The sequence below is a fragment of the Callospermophilus lateralis genome, unplaced genomic scaffold (genome assembly GCF_048772815.1).
Source record: "Callospermophilus lateralis isolate mCalLat2 unplaced genomic scaffold, mCalLat2.hap1 Scaffold_309, whole genome shotgun sequence".
Taxonomy (NCBI): Eukaryota; Metazoa; Chordata; class Mammalia; order Rodentia; family Sciuridae; genus Callospermophilus; species Callospermophilus lateralis.
The window spans coordinates 538957-557790 of NW_027513711.1; the positions used below are offsets into that span (position 1 = coordinate 538957).

General features: G+C 36.6%; 1 protein-coding gene across 1 annotated transcript in view; it reads right to left on the reverse strand.

The window, feature by feature from the left end:
* LOC143390081 (contactin-3-like) overlaps positions 1-18834 on the reverse strand; it is a 51286-nt gene that overhangs the window by 26252 nt on the left and 6200 nt on the right. Inside the window, exons 3-4 of the mRNA XM_076842686.2 lie at positions 17781-17908; positions 14974-15149 (exon numbers count right to left, since the gene is read on the reverse strand). Of these exons, the coding sequence (XP_076698801.2) occupies positions 14974-15149; positions 17781-17908 (304 nt within the window). The remainder of the gene's footprint in view (positions 1-14973; positions 15150-17780; positions 17909-18834) is intronic.

An 18834-nucleotide genomic window follows, 5' to 3' on the forward strand; every position in this document is an offset into this window, starting at 1 on the left:
TGGATGAAAATAGAAACATCATGCTAAGTGAAATAAACCAGATTCAGAAAGTCAAAGTTTGAATACTTTTCTGTAGGTGTGGAAGCAAGAGCAAAATAAAGGGGGAAAAAAGATGAAGGTGGATCTCATAAAAGCAGCGGGAAGATCAGCAGAGTAGAGGAAGGAGATTGAGGGGGAAGAAGGAGGAGGGATAGGAAAGGGAGGAAATGTGGAATGAAACTGACCAAATGATGATGTGTGCATGTACGAATACAGCACAGTGATTTCTACTTCTATGTATATCTATAAAGCACCAATTAAGAAACATAAAAAAATAACTAGAAGGACCTGTAGAGTGTAGCAAGGGAAATGGGGAGGCAGGAACAGAGGGGCAGAGTAAGCCCTGGGCACTGAAATGGAGCCAATTATATTCCATACATGAATGTTTATGTGGAAATGGTCCCCAATATTATGTGCAACTATAAAGCACTAATATAAATATTATGTAAAAAAAGAATCTCCAGAGACTAAAACACTGTAACAGAAGTGGAGAAACCTTTTAATGGGCTCATTAAAGGAGAAACCAAGCTGAGCAAAAACCTCTAAGTCCGAGGACATGACAATAGGAGTTTAAAATCACAAATGGACTGAAAGGAAACAGAACCATTTCCAAAGACTGTGGCACAATTACCACAGGTGCAGAGTATGTGGGATGGAAACAGCAGAAGGAGAAAAATGTGTGAAGGAACAGAAAAAAAATACGTGTTTGATATGAGAATTTCCTCAAATAAATTTCAGACACCAAATCGCAGATGCTTTGTAAAGGCCAGCCCCAAGCAGGACAAATGCAAAAACCCAAACACACCAAAGTATGACTGGGCATATCCCATCCCAATGTTAGAAACCACAAATGGAGAAGAGCTCGTTATCTAAAGCACTGAGAGAGAAGCACTGCTCTTCAGAAGTACTCCTGCAGCTAGTGAAATAATTCTTCAGAAATGAAGGAGCAAAGACTCTTGGGACAGAAAAAAAAGGAGACCTGGGCATGGTGGCGCACGCCTGCAATCCCAGTGGCTCAGGAAGCTGAGGCAGGAGGATTGAGAATTCAAAGCCAACCTCAGCAACTCAGTGAGGCACTAAGCGACTCAGTGATACCCTGTCTCTAAATAAAATACAAAATAGGGATGTGGCTCAGTGGTTGAGTGTCCCTGGGTTCAATCCCTGGTACCCCCTACCCCTGAAAAGAAATTGGAGAATAGGGCTTCAGGAGACTGGCCTTGCAACAAAGAATAGAAGTTCTTGACAGGGAAGGAGAAATGTATATCAGTCAGAATTCTGAATGTACAAAAAGACAGGAAGAGTGCCAGAGAAGGGGTCAGTGGAGGCAATACAAACCCTTATTTTCTTCTTCTTATTAATTTATTAACAAATAATACTTTGCACAAACTGACAGAGACCATGTATTAGATTTGGTGTGTCTGTGTGTGTGTGTGTGTGTGTGTGTGTGTGTGTGTGTGTGTGTGTTTGTGCGCACACACACACAGTGGTGCTTATATGTGCTCCTGTGTAAGTAAAATGAATGGCAATGACACAGAAAAAGAAAGGGAAAAAACTAGTTTTTTTTTTTTAATCATATGGTACTTGTGTTATTAGATTTTATTATGAGGTACCTTTATTATAAGCACTACCTATGAAATGAACTTGAAAATGATCTCAAAGCACTCTGGAAATGGACTTGGATTAGTTATGTCTGTACATTGCAAACTTTAGATCTACCACTTAGAAAAAAGATGCAGCATAATTGATATGTTGTTATGGGTCCTAGTCTGCCTGGGTTTATTTCTGAAGATCTGAAGACTATGAAATTCAAGGTCAGGGTGTCTGGAGAGCACTTTTTTTCAGATTCTTTGATGGTGCCTCTCTATATCCTCCAGTGGTAGAAGAAACCAGGGGTGTCTCTTGGGCATTAACCTCATCCCACTCAGGAGGGCTCTGTTCCCGTAATCTCACCACCTCCTCACCTGCCAGACCACCACTGTAGGAGTTAGAGGTTTCAACACAAAAATTTCAGAGGAGAAAACAAATATTTGTCCCTTTAGCAACATGTTAAGATATTAGGAAAGTGGAATCCTAAAGAATGCTCAATTAAGACCATGAAATTCTTATAATGTCTAGAAAACTAAAAAAAAAAGAACAACAACAACTAACAAAATAGTGAGAAGTATGGTAGATATTAATTCAGCTATGTGAGTAAGGACTTTGAACAGCATAGTCTAAATGCATTAATTAGAAGACAGAGATTTTCAGAGTAGCTAAAAGCTAGACCCAACTGTATATTCTCTACTAGGAAATATACCTTCAATATAAAGATACATAGAAATTAAAAGGAAATCATGAAATATATGTTGTGTTAATGGTGATGAAAGAATAAAATAGTCACTACAGTAAATTCAGTCAGAGCAGAAGAGAAATCCCAGGGAATGTTATCAGTGCTGACATGGACCACTACTTAATGATAAAGGGCCCAGAGTGTAAGCAAATACAGTAACCCCCAATGTATGTGTGCCTAACAAAAAATATGTAGCAAAAACTGAGAGAACATTTGGGCAAAAGAGATAAATATGCCAGGATCCAGCAGGCAGAAGTTCAGAAGGACGTGGTTGAACTACAAAGCAGTACCAATTGAATGGATATAATGGCATCTAGATGCTACCTCACCCATCAACAGCAGATAATACCTTCTATTCCAGTTCAAATGTAATATTCACCAGGAAAGATCATATCTGGGTCTTCAAACATACCCCACTAATGTTAAGAGCATAGAAAACAGACAACATTTGCTTTCAGACTATAATGTAATTAAACTAGAAAGCAATAATGGAAAGATCCCCAATTCTTGTAGATAAAATTACACACTTCTACTCAACAAATGGGTTAATGTAAAAAAAAAAACTCAAGAGAAATTATTAAAAAATATTCTGAACTAAATGCAAAAGAAAATAGAACTTATCAAAATTTGTGGGATGTAGTGAGTACCTTGCTTTGAGGGAAATTGATAGCACTGACTGCGTATGTCAGAAAAGAAGAAAGATCTACGATCAATAATGTAAGCTTCCACCTTAGAAAACTAGAAAATGAAGAGCAAATTAAATCCAAAGCAAGCAGAATAAAAGAAACAAACATAAGAGCAAAAACCAGTGAAATTGAAAACAGGAAGTCAGTGGAGAAAATCAACAAAACCAAAAGTTGGTTCTTGGAAAAGATCAATAAAATCAATAAGCCTCTAGTCAGCCTAACTATGAAAAAAAAAGAAAAGAGGAAATACACAAATTATTACTATCATGTATGAAAGAGAGGCCATCACTAAAAACATCATGGACATAAAAGGATAATAAAATAATATTACAAACAATTCTTGTCTATCAATTTGATACTTTAGATGAAATAGACCAATTCTTTGAAAAACGTGACCTGCCAAAATTTACCCAGGAATAAACATACAATCTGAATAGGTATACATCTATTTACAAAATCAAATCAATAATTAACAATCTTACCAAACTGAAAATGTCAGGTGCAAATAGGTTCATTGACAAATTTTAACAAACATTTAATTAAGAAAGTGTAGCAATTCTCTACAATCTCTTCCAAAAGATCCAGGAAGAAGACATACTTCCTAACACATTCTAGGAGGTCAGAATTACCCTAATAACAACCAGACAAACATATTAAAATAAAACTGCATAACACCAATATTCTTTATGAACTTAGATACAAAATCCCTTATGCTGGGAGCCACAGCCAATTAATATGATGCATGGCATTTTTGATTGAAAGGTGATGCCAGCTAGCCATTGAGATGATATGATTATGTTAAAAATTACATTCATATGGATACCGGACTCCTGCTGCAGGACTCCTGGAGAGTTCCCATTGGTTGGGAAAGTGCAGTAGGAGGGAATTCCGGAGGAGGCGCTTGCGCTGGAGTTCCGGGAAGGAACCGGCAGAACGCCGCGTGGGTGGATCGGGAAGCTTCCCGGGCATGGACGTGGTGTTGGCGGTTTTTTCAAATAAAGTTTGTTCCTGTTTGAGTGGCTCGTGATCTTGTGCCCAGCCAGACAGCGGCACCCTTAGTATCAGCAAATAGAATTAAACAATGAATTTAAAGATTGTACACCATTACCAAGTGGACTTTGTGTCAAATACACAAGACTGGTTTAACATTTAAAAATCTATTTATGGGTAATCCATCCAGTAGTGAAATGAAGAGGAAAACAACAGATGTAAACAGAAAAAGCGTTTGACAAAAATCTGGCACCTCTTCATGATTATAATCATCAATAAATTAGGGATACAGGAGAATCTCTACACCTTGATAAAGAATATCCACAAACAACCCACAACTTAAAATGCTTTATGACAAAAAACTCCAAGTTCTGAGACCAGGAACAAAGCAAGACTGGCTCTTTTTCAACATCATATTGAAAGCCCTAACTAATAAAGTAAGAGAAGAAATGGAAATTAAAAAATATACAGACAGAGAAGTAGAAAATGCAAATTTGTTTATGTGATCATCTCTGTATGAGATCTGAAAGAATCAAAAGGAAATCAGAACTAACAAGTAACATAGGAGGTAAGGTTGATATTCAAAGTCCAGTTGTTTTCCCAAATACCAGCAATGTACAAATGGGATTTGAAATGAAAACATACTACCATTTACACCAGCACCCAAAATACTGAAATACTTATGTTAAAATCTAACAAAATATGTGCAAAATCTAGGTGGGAAACTGCAAGTCTGATGGAAGAAACAAAAGAACCTAATAAGCTGAGAGAGATTCTATGTTCATGGATAGGAAGACTTGAAAAATATACACATTTGTGGAGAGTTGAAATCCTGGTTCTAAAATTCCTATGTCAAGACAAAAACCCAGAACACCCCACTCAATACTGAAGAGAAACAAAGCTGGAACATGGGAACACCTAAATTCAATACTAATATTAAGGCTACAGAAATCAAGAAAGGATGGTCATGGTGAAAAGGACCGACAAAATGGTGCAACAGATGAGAGAACCCAGAAATAACCCACAAATTCAGTCAACTGATATTTGACAAAGGAGCAAATGACAGCCTCTTCACAATACGGTCCTAGAAAAACTGGATGTTCACATGAAAACAGTGAATCCAGACACAGACTCTGTACTCTGCACAAAAATGAAATCAACAGGAGTTGCACTCTTAAATGTAAAATGAAAATCTTATTATAAAAGTCCTAGACTGTCATACAGGGGAGAAACCTAGATGACCCTGTGTATGGTAAAGGTTTTATAGACACAATACCACAAGGCCAATCCATGAAAGAAGTAACCGACAAGCTAGGCTTCATTAAAATGAAAAAAACTTCTGCTCTCTGCATGATATCAAAAAATGAGAAGGCAAGTCACAGACTGGGAAAAAGGTCTCACCAAAGACACTTCTAATGAAGGACCTCTATACAAAATGTACAAAGAACCCTGAAAACTCAACAATAAGAAAATGAATAATGCAATTAAAAAGTGGACAAAAGACCTAAACAGACATTCCACTAAATATATTCAAATAGCAAGCAAATATACGAGCATATGTGCAATATCCATTCCTCATTAGGGAATTGTGAATTGAAACATCAGCAAAGTATCACTACAATTCAGAAAACTAACACCAAATACAGGAGAAGGCACTCAGTAGCAGGAATCCCCACTCACTGATAATGGGAATGCAAAATGGAACAGCCATTCGGAAGGCATTTTACCTATTCCTTATAAACCTATTCTTATCATAGGATCCAGCATTTGCACTTCTTGGTATTTACCCAAATAAATTGAAAACTTATGTCCTTGCAAGGTAAAGGAAGAGTACAGGGGACGGAGATGGAGAAAACTATGTTATATACATTTATGAATATGGCAAATGAACCCAACTGTTTTGCATCACTACCAAACATTAAAGAACAAAAATAAATCTTTAAAAAACCCCACACATGGATATTTATAGCTGCTTTATTCAGATTTGCCAAAACTCAGAAGCAATGAAGATATTCTTCAGCAGATGAGTGGATAAATAACTGGGGTACACCTGGAGAATGAGAAATTATTTTGCACTAAGAAGAAATGAGCTGGCAAGCCATGAAGGACAAGGCATGGAGGAATCTTAAATGCCTGTAATTAAGTGAAGGATGCCAATCTGAAAAGACTAGATAGTACATGATTCCAACTGCATGATGTAGTTGCCAGGGGTTAGAGGGATGAACAGGCAATTTTGTGAGGCAGGAAATGATCAGTACATATTGGAATTGGTGTGTAAATAAAAGATTTCCTGCTGTGCTCCGAAAAGAAAGCTGTCCAATGGATGTCTGAAACAGATGAGATGGAAATCTGATCTACGCAAATGTAAGATTCATTACTTGGTCTTTAGGAAAAACAAAAACATACCAAAAAATTTTATCCCCCCCCAAAAAAAAAACCCAACAAAATAAATTTCTGTGTCGCTAAGGTTGTTTTAATGCAATAGGTATTTTGCTTTTGTAACTTTTGAAAGTAATTCTCTATTTCTAGATTTTTAAAAATCAGCTACCTATACAATCAGGCAATTCTGTGTGTGTGTATGTGTGTGTGTGTGCGTGCATGTACATGAGAGTACATATGTGAATCTCTCTCTTTGGGGGGAAAAAGCTATTTTTTTCTTTCTTCTGTCTGAAAAAGGAATCTTACATTTCATTAGAGGTAGTATTAACTGTAGCATTTGGAGGACTCAGTTATAATGCTAAATACTCCCCTAGTATCCAAATCACTAATAAGCAACTAGGGAGATTTTTGATCTCTGAGAAATGAGAAGTTGGTGATAAGGTATTGTTTTTCAACCATCTGTCTAGTAAAACTTTAAAAAGAAAAATCAAGGAAAAACCCCTGTGCAGAAAAGAACACTGGGGAGCCACCACTCATGGGAGCAGGAATTGCAGAAGCTTTTCTGGAGAACAATTCAAAGCAGTCCTACCATCCTAACAATAGGAGCTAACCTGCACTGTTCTTAGAACCTTCTATATACCTCTGAATAAAACAGTATTATCTCCTCAGTTTCACAGATGAGAAATCTGAGCCAACAGAATTGATGATCAATAGCATATAGGAGAATGAAATAGCTTCCAAAAGCTGGCTCTCCAGCTTTAACAAGGAGTCTATTTGCATGTAACTCTAATCTGGCCCAGCAATTCTCTCCCTGAGTAGACACCTCCAGAACCCCAGAACTATCTACAAGGGTCAATAACCTTCTTTCAAATACTATTAACTATTTTATCCTCATTTCTTATTCTAAAAATCCTCAGAATAATTTAAATTGAAATAAGATTGGTTCATTTACTTAACCTGAGATCAGATTTAAAACCACAGAGAAATCAGAGAAAAATTGAAATCTGACAATATATACCTGTTTTGTTTAATCTAAGAATCTTGAAATTTTAATGCTTCCTTTCCTGTTTCTCGTTAATCATTTACTTGTATTAAGAAAGTATTGTAGTTTATTTAGGCCTCATCAACTTCTTGTGTAAATGATTAACAGTCATATTATTTCTCTTTTGAGGGAAGTTTTTATCCTCCCTATCATGCTTTCTAATGGGTTGCTGTTGATACATAAATAAATAAACTATTACATTTTGCATAGTTACTTTGTACTGAACATGGCAGATAACTGAATTTTGATTAGTTTTTTAAATGTTATAGTTGATACTATTGGGTATGATACTAATATCATTATGTCCTCAAATAATTGTAATTTTGTTTCCTTATTTCAAAGGCTACCTTTTATTTATATTTACACCTTATTAAATTCATGTAGACATCTCTAAATGACTTTATTCATGACATTGTAAAAATCCCTGTTTTATTGCTGAGTTAAGTAAAAGTATTTCTAATATTTTCCCTTAAAGATAATTTTGAAATAGAGAGAAAAGAATCTTCTTATACCTATTTTAACATGAACTTAAATCTCAGTAATTGTTATTAATTTTACTGAATATCTGATAAGAAAATCATGAACTATTTTATGAGATATATCAATATAGACATATGTATATTTCCTGGGACAACTAGTAGCTTATGAAGGCCCTGTTCCTTTAATATAATGTTTTTCTGAACTGGTAAAATTTCACTTAGGTTTTCATAATATATTCATGGAATTTTTTACATTTACTGATTTATTTACTATCTTCCCAGGATATGTTCTCAAGAATATGCTAGCCTTACAAAGTCCATGGAAAAAAAATTACCTTTAACTTTTTTATGTTGTCAAAAAGTACACAATATAAACATTTGTCTGTTTCTTTAAAAGTTAAAAAAAGAATCAGTAAAATTATCTAGCTCTAGTGAATATGTAATTTTAATTTTTAATTTTTTTATTTTTTTTATTTACATATGACAGCAGAATGCATTACAATTCATATTACACATATAGAGCACAATTGTTCATATCTCTGGCTGTATACAAAGTATATTCACACCAATTCACATCTTCATAAATGCACTTTGGATAATGATGTCCATTTCAGTCCACCATCATTTTTAACCCCATGCCTCCTCCCTTCCCCTCCCATCCCTCTGCCCTATCTAGAGTTCATCTATTCCTCCTCTGCTACCCCTCCCTATCCCACCATGAATCAGTCTCTTTATATCAGAGAGAACATTAAGCATTTATTTTTTGGGGATTAGCTAACTTAGCATTATCTTCTCTAAGTCCATCCATTTACCTGCAAATGCCATGATTTTATTTTCTTTTATTGCTGAGTAATATTCCATAGTGTATATATGCCACATTTTTTTAAATCCATTCATCTACTGAAGAGCATATAAATTGGTTCCACAGTTTAGCTATTGTGAATCGTGTTGCTATAAACATTGATGTGGCTGTGTCCCTGTAGTATGCTGTTTCTAAATCCTTTGGGTATAGACTGAGGAGAGGGATAACTGGGTCAAATCGTGGTTCCATTACCAGTTTTTATAAATGGGATGGATTCAAACTAAAAAGTTTCTTCTCAGCAAAAGAAACAATTTGTGAAGTGAATAGAGAGCCTACATCTTGGGAGCAAATCTTTACCCCTTGCACATCAGACAGAGCACTAATCTCTAGGGTATATAAAGAACTCAAAAAGCTAAACACCCCGAAATCATTCAATCAATGAATGGGCCAAGGACCCAAATATACAACTCTCAGAAGATGATATACAATCAATCAACAAATATATGAAAAAAAAATGCTCATCATCTCTAGCAATTAGAGAAATACAAATCAAAACTACTCTAAGGTTTCATCTCACTCCAGTCAAAATGGCAGCTGTTAAGAACACAAAGAACAGTAAGTGTTGGTGAGGATGTGGGGGGAAATGTAAACTTATACACTGCTGGTGGGATTGCAAACTGGTGCAGCTACTCTGGAACGCAATTTGGAGATTATAATTTTAATTTTTAATAAACATTTATATTTTGATAATTTATATTTTCCCAGAAATTCTCCAACTAATTGCATTGTCACATATGAAACTTAAAACAGAAAATCCTCTGATCTAATGTTTCTTTCTTGTCTGTTATATTCTCTTTCTCACACCTAACTTTACTATTTTTCTTTGATTTTCCAAGATGTTATCTTGTGCTTTTTGAGATCATATCAATTCCATCTCCTTTCCATGCATTTGTTTCTTAATTTCTGTTACTTAAATTTTACAAAGGTGTAAAAAAATGAAAATGAATGTACATTGTCCTTTGGAAGGAAAAGTTGTTCATGTGTATCTGTTGCTTCAATTAATGGTAGCATCAAATTGTCCTTTTTTAACATTGGGCCAATTGATCTTCTGGTGTTTGAAAGAAAAGCTCTCAAAATGTACACAAGAGTATTGTCTCTCATTATTTCTTCCCTTTGATCTTATCTACTTTAATGGTATATTATTTATGGCATTGTGGTTTCTGATTATTATAACTTCATGGTATGGAAAAATATTTTCAAAATACATTTATTCTCTTTCTGCCCTTTAGGTTTGCCATGCATTGTTCTTTGTTTGAAATTAGCATTCGTTTCTCTCTTTTGTTGCATTTGCCTGATAAATATTTGCACATCTCTTCATTTACAGTTTTCCCTTGATAGTCTGATTTTTATTGTAACTCTGCTGTTTTTATGGGTCTTAGTATAATACGTTACACAGTGCTTGGTTTGTCTCTTGCTTATCTTGTTGTAAATTCAAATTTGTTTTACAGGGTTTCCACTGGGGGTGGATATGGACCATTCATCTTAATAAATACCATACATGAGAAACATAGTCCTGGGAAAACAACTCAAAGCAGGGACTGAGTCTCTGCATATGTGGTTGAGAAAATGCTGAGATAGGAAAGTGTTTTTACATTTGCTGTTTCTGCCTGGAATTGGGGAACCCTGATCTTCACCCTGAGAAGCAGTATGGGAGGTAATGTGCTTTGTGGAAGTGTCTGCAACATGAATAATAACAGCATCTCTGGTAAATCCAATTTTGTGGGCTGATTACTGGGAACATTTTCTTAACGATCTTTCTAGATCAGCTAACACCTTTAACTTGGACAAGATATAAAACTTACAGTATGACTAAGGAATATATTGAAAAACTCAAAGTGACACAAAAGTGCCACAGATGCATATTTAAAATCTATAAGTGATCTTTTACCTGGTTTTGTATAGTAAAGAATGGCTGGTTTTAAAATTTAAGTTCTTGCACACAAACATTTCAAGCCAAAGTGACCATATTGTATTATCACACACCATTTATCATCTTCAAAGATATTCCTCTCTACAACTGAGAGCTAGGAAATACTTCAAGCATCAAGCTTGCGGGTAGCTGCTATAACTGGAGTGAGACTGTGTTGCCTGTGGAAATCAATCAAATTGAAGTGAGCCAGTTAAGTGAATGGCAGATTGTCACTGCTAAAATTCTTACTACTTCCAGTGACTTCTTTCCACACACATTCTAATTCATCACAGAACCAATCCCACAAATGTTGGGAAAAGCACACAGCATGGATTCTGACATTCTTCATTGCTAAAGCACCTACACAATCCAAGGATTCTCAGAGCATACACAGTGAACTCCTCGTGTGATTGGGTTTGAATGCTTTTATCCCACAGTGAGCTCCTATCACAAAAAGAATCTTATACCTAGAATTTAGCTGATTAAGCACATCAAAAATATCTTTGAATATCCCTAAATTCAGACTTCAATTGCCAGGTCCCAGGTGTTTAGATACCAGCCAATGATGCTCTTCTATTTCTCTTAAACTTTGGACAATTATTTCCCTTTTCCTACTTGTGGAAAATAAGCTCTATTTAAAGTAGGAAAAGAAAGATGTTACATAGGTGTAAATAACAGAATCTCTTTTTCTCCCCCGACCCCCTGCAGACTGAGTGCATACAATGGCTGGTTAAATATAGGATATCACCAAATCCGTATTGCTTGACCTGAGTCTCTTATTCCACTTTGCAAATGGCAGACCAACTGCACATGTACTAATATATACATTCTCTGCCTAGAGAATGCAATAGGGACATATGTAGATATTGACAAACAGGAGAGAAAGTTACATTCCAGAGACCAGTGTGTACCGGATCTCAGAAAGGAGAGAGCAAGGCAAATGCAAACACTAATGTGAAGAGAGATCAGATAGTAAGGAACATAGACTCAGGAGATCCGCTCACCCACAGGCATCTTTGAGTGGGCTACAGTGCTCTAGAACTCTGGTGCCTCTGAACACGAATCCCACTTCTTGAATCACCCACACCACACCTTTAAAGACACACTTAGCACACAGTCCCCCTTAAGTGAAAGCCTTTGGCTGCTGATTTAATTAAAGGACTTCAGCATGTCCCATGGGCACAGTCTGAAGCACTTCTTTGGACATAGACTTCTCCTTTGTGCCAATTTTCTACAGATACTTGGTTTAATAAGCTTTTCTGAATATATAATTCTGACCTTGCAGAAACCTGTGACCAGTATTGTCAAACTCCTTTGGCACAAAGCACAAGCCTAACTAATACATCTGGTCTAAATTATTGGAGCTTTATGAATTTATGAATTATTTTCTCTAGAAGATATGTGCTTCCAAAAATGAATAAGTAATGAATACCTAGTATAGTCCCAAAGACAACTGACTGAATTGGTTCAAAGTGGGGGATTTTCTATAACCTAAACCACTCCTCCATTTCAAAAAATTGGCTCTTACTATCCACCTGTCTGGGTAACTTCTTCACTCAACAGCTTCTTTGATCACATTTTACTATTTTGGAAAACAAGGAATATATCTATGAACATACTGGGAAATAATGGCAAGCAGACTATCTAGGGATTAATGTGCACGCTGCAATGAATACAGAATCAGAGGGCGAGAGCTGTTATATAATTCCCTTCTCATGCAATAGAAAACAGATTTACTTAATTGCTTGTGCTTAAGGGCAATGTCATCTTGCATGGCTTACTGTTTTATACTGATGGGAGAATATTAAGTTACTAATGGCACAAGTCTATAAAAAAAATTCATAGGCCATGAACTAGCATGTTAGAGAAGGAACAGAATTGGCAAGCAATGGCACTAATTTATGAAATTCCACGTTTCGAATGCTTGACTCTTCACAGAGATGATTTTATGCTTTCTGCGAAGCCCATCAGTGCCATGTAAATCAGGAGAGTTAAATTACATTATCAACCCCAATGTTCTTAACTACAAGTTCCTCTTCTAGAGAGCAACTATCGAGTTCAGCCTTTGAGCCTCTCTTTGTGGCTGTGGGGTGCATGTTACAGACAAACTGCTTGGGATATTCAGTCTTGCAATACACATTTATTCAGCATTAAATAAGACAGAGAGTGCCATATTGGTTGGAATATTACCAACAGCTTAGAATCCAGCTGATAAATCTAAAGCATAATCATCTACATTAAATGGCAAAATTAATTAATATTTCAAACTGAATTTTTTTAAAAAGAATTAGCTATTGATGGACACAATACCTTTATTTTATTTATTTATTTTTATGCAGTGCTGAGGATCAAACCCAGGGCCTCACATATGCCAGGCAAGGGCTCCACCACTGAGCCACACCCTTGGCCCCTCAAACTGAATTCTTGATTTAAGAATTAAGTTAGGAGAACAGCTGGGCTAGAGAAGAAGCCTTTCCCACCCTGAGTAAAGGACCCTCAGGGGAGTGACATGTGAACTTTTTACCCCTCCCACACCTTCCATCCAAGAAGGAGAAATTGCAAAAGACTCTATGGAGCAGCAAGTCAGCTGAAAATATTGGCACAAGCCTTTTCCTGTTGTGATAAAAAAAACCAGTCACAATTTTTAAAAGTGGGAGGCACTTAAACTTATAGTAAAAGAAAGGCTAAGGGACTATACCAATTAAGAATGTTCTCCAAAGCTTTGATTCAGTGATAACAATTAGAAAACTAATACTTATAAAACCAAATAAAGAAAAAAAAAGAAAAAGAAAACAAAAATGGTACTGCAATTGTACATAATTCTAGGTAAATATTTAATATCTCAGTTTTCCATTTTCTTTTAAAAATTTTCTCTTTTTCATACTGATATCCAGGAATTGCCTTAGCAAAACCCCAAAGTGGATGGCTTAAAGCAACAGATTATATCGTCTCATGGTCGTGGCAGCCAGAGGTCTGAAATGTGGGTGCTGGTATGGCCCTGCTCCCTCCAGAACCTGTAATTCTGATTTCTTCCTTGCCTGTTCTGGCTTCTGGTGCCCCAGGTACTTCTGGGTCTGTGCAGAATAACTACACTTCTGACTCCTCCATGTTCTTATGACCTTCTTTCCCCTGTGTGTCTGCATCTCTCTGTGCCTCTGTCTACAGAGCCTTCATTTTATAAGGACACCAGTTACTCAGGAAGATCTCAGATTGATTTTACTAAATTATTTTTGCAATAATCTCTTATTCCCAAATAAGGGTCATATTATGAGGCATTGGGCATTAGGAGTTTAAAACATATGAGAGAGGACACCCTCAAATTCCTAGCATTATCGTTAAAACTGTGTAAGATCCTGATACGTTAATATACCTGTATAGGCATATACATATATTTAATAAGGTGTTGCCACATGAATGTATTTGAATTGACCCTGATATGGCTTTCTGCTTCAGGGGATGCCTACACGGTAAATGCATAAGGACAAACCCAGGCTTGACATCTCCATACAGTAGGAAGTTTCCGAGTCAAGGCACTAAGATGGCAGGTTGGCTGGCCCTGCTATCCTAAAGTTACACACATGCAACCAGTCGATGGTCAGCCTTGGAGGCTCACCAACACTGAGCCATTATCCAAGTGTCAATTTTTCCTTGAGATCTGTGACTTTTATTCATTTATTTATTTTTAACATGGAACCCTCACCAATGAGGAGGCACAATGGAATGGAACCCTGAAGAAGACCCACAGATTTGGGCTTGAAGTTCCACCAGTAACCAGATAAGGGACTCTAACAAAGTTTTTGTACTTTTCAAGTCCTCAATTTGTACACCTGTACAATGAAGAGTGTTATGCTGTTGTCCAGAACAGCTACCAGGAACACTGGGGTGAGGCACTCAGATAAAATACTTATCAAATGTAACTTACCCCCAGTCCATCATAATATGACCTGTTCAAAGTAAACACCTGTTTGAGAGTAATTTCCATGTCCTGGGATACTAACCACAACCTCTCATGAAGAATAGCATTTAGTATAAGTGCGACATGCATCAGTTTTAATTAAAATTACAGGTTAAAGTAAATGTGCTCAATTTCTGGTAATTACACAAACAAAATTAGATCAAAACAGAATTGAGACACCAGATTCACTCATTTAATATGCATTTCTAGAGCATCACCTATGGGCCTGATGGTTTTTTTTAAAGGCCAGGTGTTACAGACTTGAGCAATAGGAAAAAGGATGACAAAAATATCATGACTTACCCCACTGACTTTCTCAAAGTAAAATCCATCTTTCTTAAAATTCATGAGGGCCCCATTGAAATACCAAGTGAACATAATGTCTAACAGCGGATCGTGTTGTGCCTGGCAGGGCAAAATGACGCTTTCACCCACAGAAACGTCCATGTTAGATGGCACCAGCGTTATCCTAGTTGGTTCTATTAGGGAGATAATTCATAAGTAAAACTTTAGCATTTCTGTTGTGATGAAATCAATTTGCACAGGCAAATTCTTCATCCACCCTAGAGTGTGTGAGCTTTTATATGCTTAGGTATACACACACATCTATGCAATGAAAAGTCTCCATGGTTAAAATAGATGTTTTAATGCAGTCCTATAATACATTTCATGGGATTCACCAAATTTTGTGAAAATAATTAGCATATCTGAGTCAACAGGTTACAAAAGTTTAAGATGAAAGTCACCAGTAAGCAAGAGTTATAATAAGACTGAAAAATCCATTTCAACTTAGTTTTATGGTTTTGTGAAATATAGTGGGAGAAACAGAAACTACTGTGTTTTCACCAACTTTCAATGACTAAAAAACACATTAACATCAAAATTCAAATAGACTCAAACCTTTGATGTGTACGTGGATTTGAAAAGCTCAGAATAAGCTCAGAGATGCTTAGAATAAGCGCAATGGGAGGGCACTCTGCTAAAATGTTAACTGATGTCGTTTTTTTTTCCCCAGTGGAAATGTCTGTGGCACATTCTGCCTGCCCTTACCATGAACCTTCTATCTTTTCTGAATTAAATTTCCTTGCTCCAATTTTCCCAGTGCCATTCCCCTTGATGTTACACCATGTGGCAGAAAATGTCTTCAAAAGTCACTTGCATATGTGGTCTGTACTTGCTTGATTAAATAGCCTCTTTAACCCAGTAGTTGGGCATAGGTCTCCCTGACTAACCTGTTCTCATCAAGGTCCCCTGCTATGAGACCCAATGATAAAGTCTTGGTCTCATTCTTTGAGCCTCTAAGCTCTGTCACACTTGATCACTGGTTCTCCCTCGTACTCTTTCCTCAGCTGGTTTTTGGGACATCATGCTCCTGCAGTATTATTTACTGTCCTGGTCACTCCTTTTCTGTATCTCTCTTTAAAGTCTCACTTCTGCTACTATATTTCTTAATGTACAATGAATGTGTCAAGCTCAGTCCTTTTTAAAATTCTTTTTAAGGTGATCTAAGATGGTGTCTTGGCTTCAAGTCCTCATCTATATGCCAACAACTGTGAAAGGTATCTCTTCATCTTTGATTTACACAAGTCCAAGGTCATCTATCCAACCACCTACTCACTGTCTCCACTTAGGTGTTAGTCACCATTAGTTCCCATAAAGTACATTGTAGGATTAAATTCTTAACTCTTTTGAATTAAGGCAGAGCAGAGTACAATGCTTTGGCTGATGAAATGTATGTAAGAGTTACATGTAGCAGCGACAGGCAGAATTCTGCAGGAACTAATAGATAATGTGATGTGCCTCCTTCCTGTTCTGTGGTGACGTGCACTGTTCAAGATGGTGGAGACACTGGGGGTCTTTGTTCCTGAATGAGGAAGCAAAGATGACTCACTGAGGACTTGCAGTATGCATAAAAAGTGAAGCCAGGCTATTTTAATCCACTGAGATTTTGGCAAATCTCTGATCTGCTTTACAGGGAAAGATCCTAACAATATTCTAAATATCCAAACTATGCTTATGCTCTTCTTTCACCCCAAAGCTTTGAAACCCACAGCCTGAGCAATCTCAGCTGTTCTGCCATTTTTTCCATTTGTTCACCACACACCCTGCAGTCCCTCCTGACTCCTTTCTGAGACCTCAAATCCAATTTGTAAACACCTTATCCTTCAGAATATATGCAGAATCTTATCCCATCCCATCAGCTCCTCAGCTGCCAATCTCACTTGGATCGTCATCACTTCCTGTTGGTTAACAGTCATGGGCTCCTGAGACTTTGAAAAACAGCTAGAGTCACCCTTTCACATCATCTTATTTCTCTGCTGAAAACCTTGCAGTAGTTCCACTTTTCAATTCAAGTGAAAACTGAAGTCTTAGCAAGATCTACAATTGGTCCATATAACTGCACCCTAGAAATCTCCTGGTAAACTCCTTTATCTCCCTGGAGTCTTTGTACCAAAATTTCCATCTCACTTATCTTGATTCATACTCTAACTCATCTTTCTTCATATAGTCTCTTTACTTTCTCAATTGTTTGCAATATACTTCCTTCTAATGATCTCCTTATTTCTTCTTCCTAATTTTCATTTCTCTATCTTGGGCAGAATGTAAGAAGAATGACTACAGATTCTGTTTCAATGTTTCCACTGATCCAGCTCAAACAATGGGTACATAATAGGTGCTCGGTTTTTTTTTTCCTGAATGGATAAATGAACAAAATTAACACAAAACTTAAATCTTATAGATATCAACAGTTATTTGATGAGCTTGAACATCTCCAGAAAAGACCAATTTTAATGAAAAAGAGAGCACACTTAGAAGATCTGACCCAATAGGAGAACATAAAATAAAAGATTATCAGCATATGCCATTTTCCCATCATCCCAGCACAGTAGTAGCCAAGTACCCCACCATGTCCACTGTGCTGTGCTATAGAAGTATACAGTGTCATGTTCTTGACCATCACTTGTTAGAAACACAAGCGCAAACACATTTTTTACCTTCACAATGTACCACATTTTGTGGAAAACACATGCCCAGTTTCTTTAACCATAATAATAATATATGTCATGAAACGCATCTCTGATAAACCCATCGTGACGAAACACACGCACCTGTGACTACCAAGTGTGTTGTCCCGTTGGCTTTCCCAAACTGGTTTTCTGCTGTGCAGGTATAGGTTCCTGAGTCAGCCTTTGTCACATTGTCTATTTTGAGTCCTCCATCTTTTAAAAAAGAAAATCTAAATGAAAAGTACATTTTATCAATAAATGTGTAATAGTAACTTTTTTTTTCAAAAAATAAATAGCAATTTTTTTTTCAGAATTTATTATCTTATGCCAATACTGTTAAGGTCTGATAAACTAAGCCATGGCCTTTTAGGAATAAAGAAAATGAAAAGAAAACATGCATGAGTTACATGAAAACTATAAATACTTTTACTTCAGTTCAGGAGAGGTTTTGCTGTCAAATGAGTTAGACATAAACCTTGTCTTCACTTTGGATTTTGGAGTTGTGGACCTTTATTATGATCTTTTTTTTTTTTTTTAAGAAACCCAGTTTTACCAAGCTCAATGGTACACACCTATAATCCTATCAGTTCAGGATGCTGAGGCAAGATTGCAAGTTCAAAGGCTGGGGTTATGGCTCGGTGGTTGAGTGCTTGCTTTTTTCTTTCTTTCTTTTTTTTTTTTTAATACTGGGAATTGAACTCAGGGGTGCTTGACCACTGAACCACATCCCCAGCCCTATTTTGTATTTTATTTAGAGACAGAGTCTCACTGAATTGCTTAGGGCCTTGCTAAATTGCTGAGTTGGCTATGAACTTGCTATCGTCTTACTCAGCCTCCCAAGCCACTGGTATTTACAAGTGTGCGCCACCATGCCTGGCTTAAATTTGATTTAGTATTCAACAGTCTTGCTGGATATGTGTATGTGCATGTGCTGTGTGTGTGTGTGTTGTTGAGGATTGAACCCAGGGCCTCATGCATATTAGGCAAGCACTCTTCTATTGAGCTACATTCCTAGCCCAGAAGTATTGTTTTATATAAATCATTACAATTTACTTATTTATTCTGTCAATGAAAAAGTTTTTTATAATTATGAAAAATAATTGCTTTAAACATTTGAGTAGATAAAAATTTGAGTACATCTCTCAGATAGTTATCT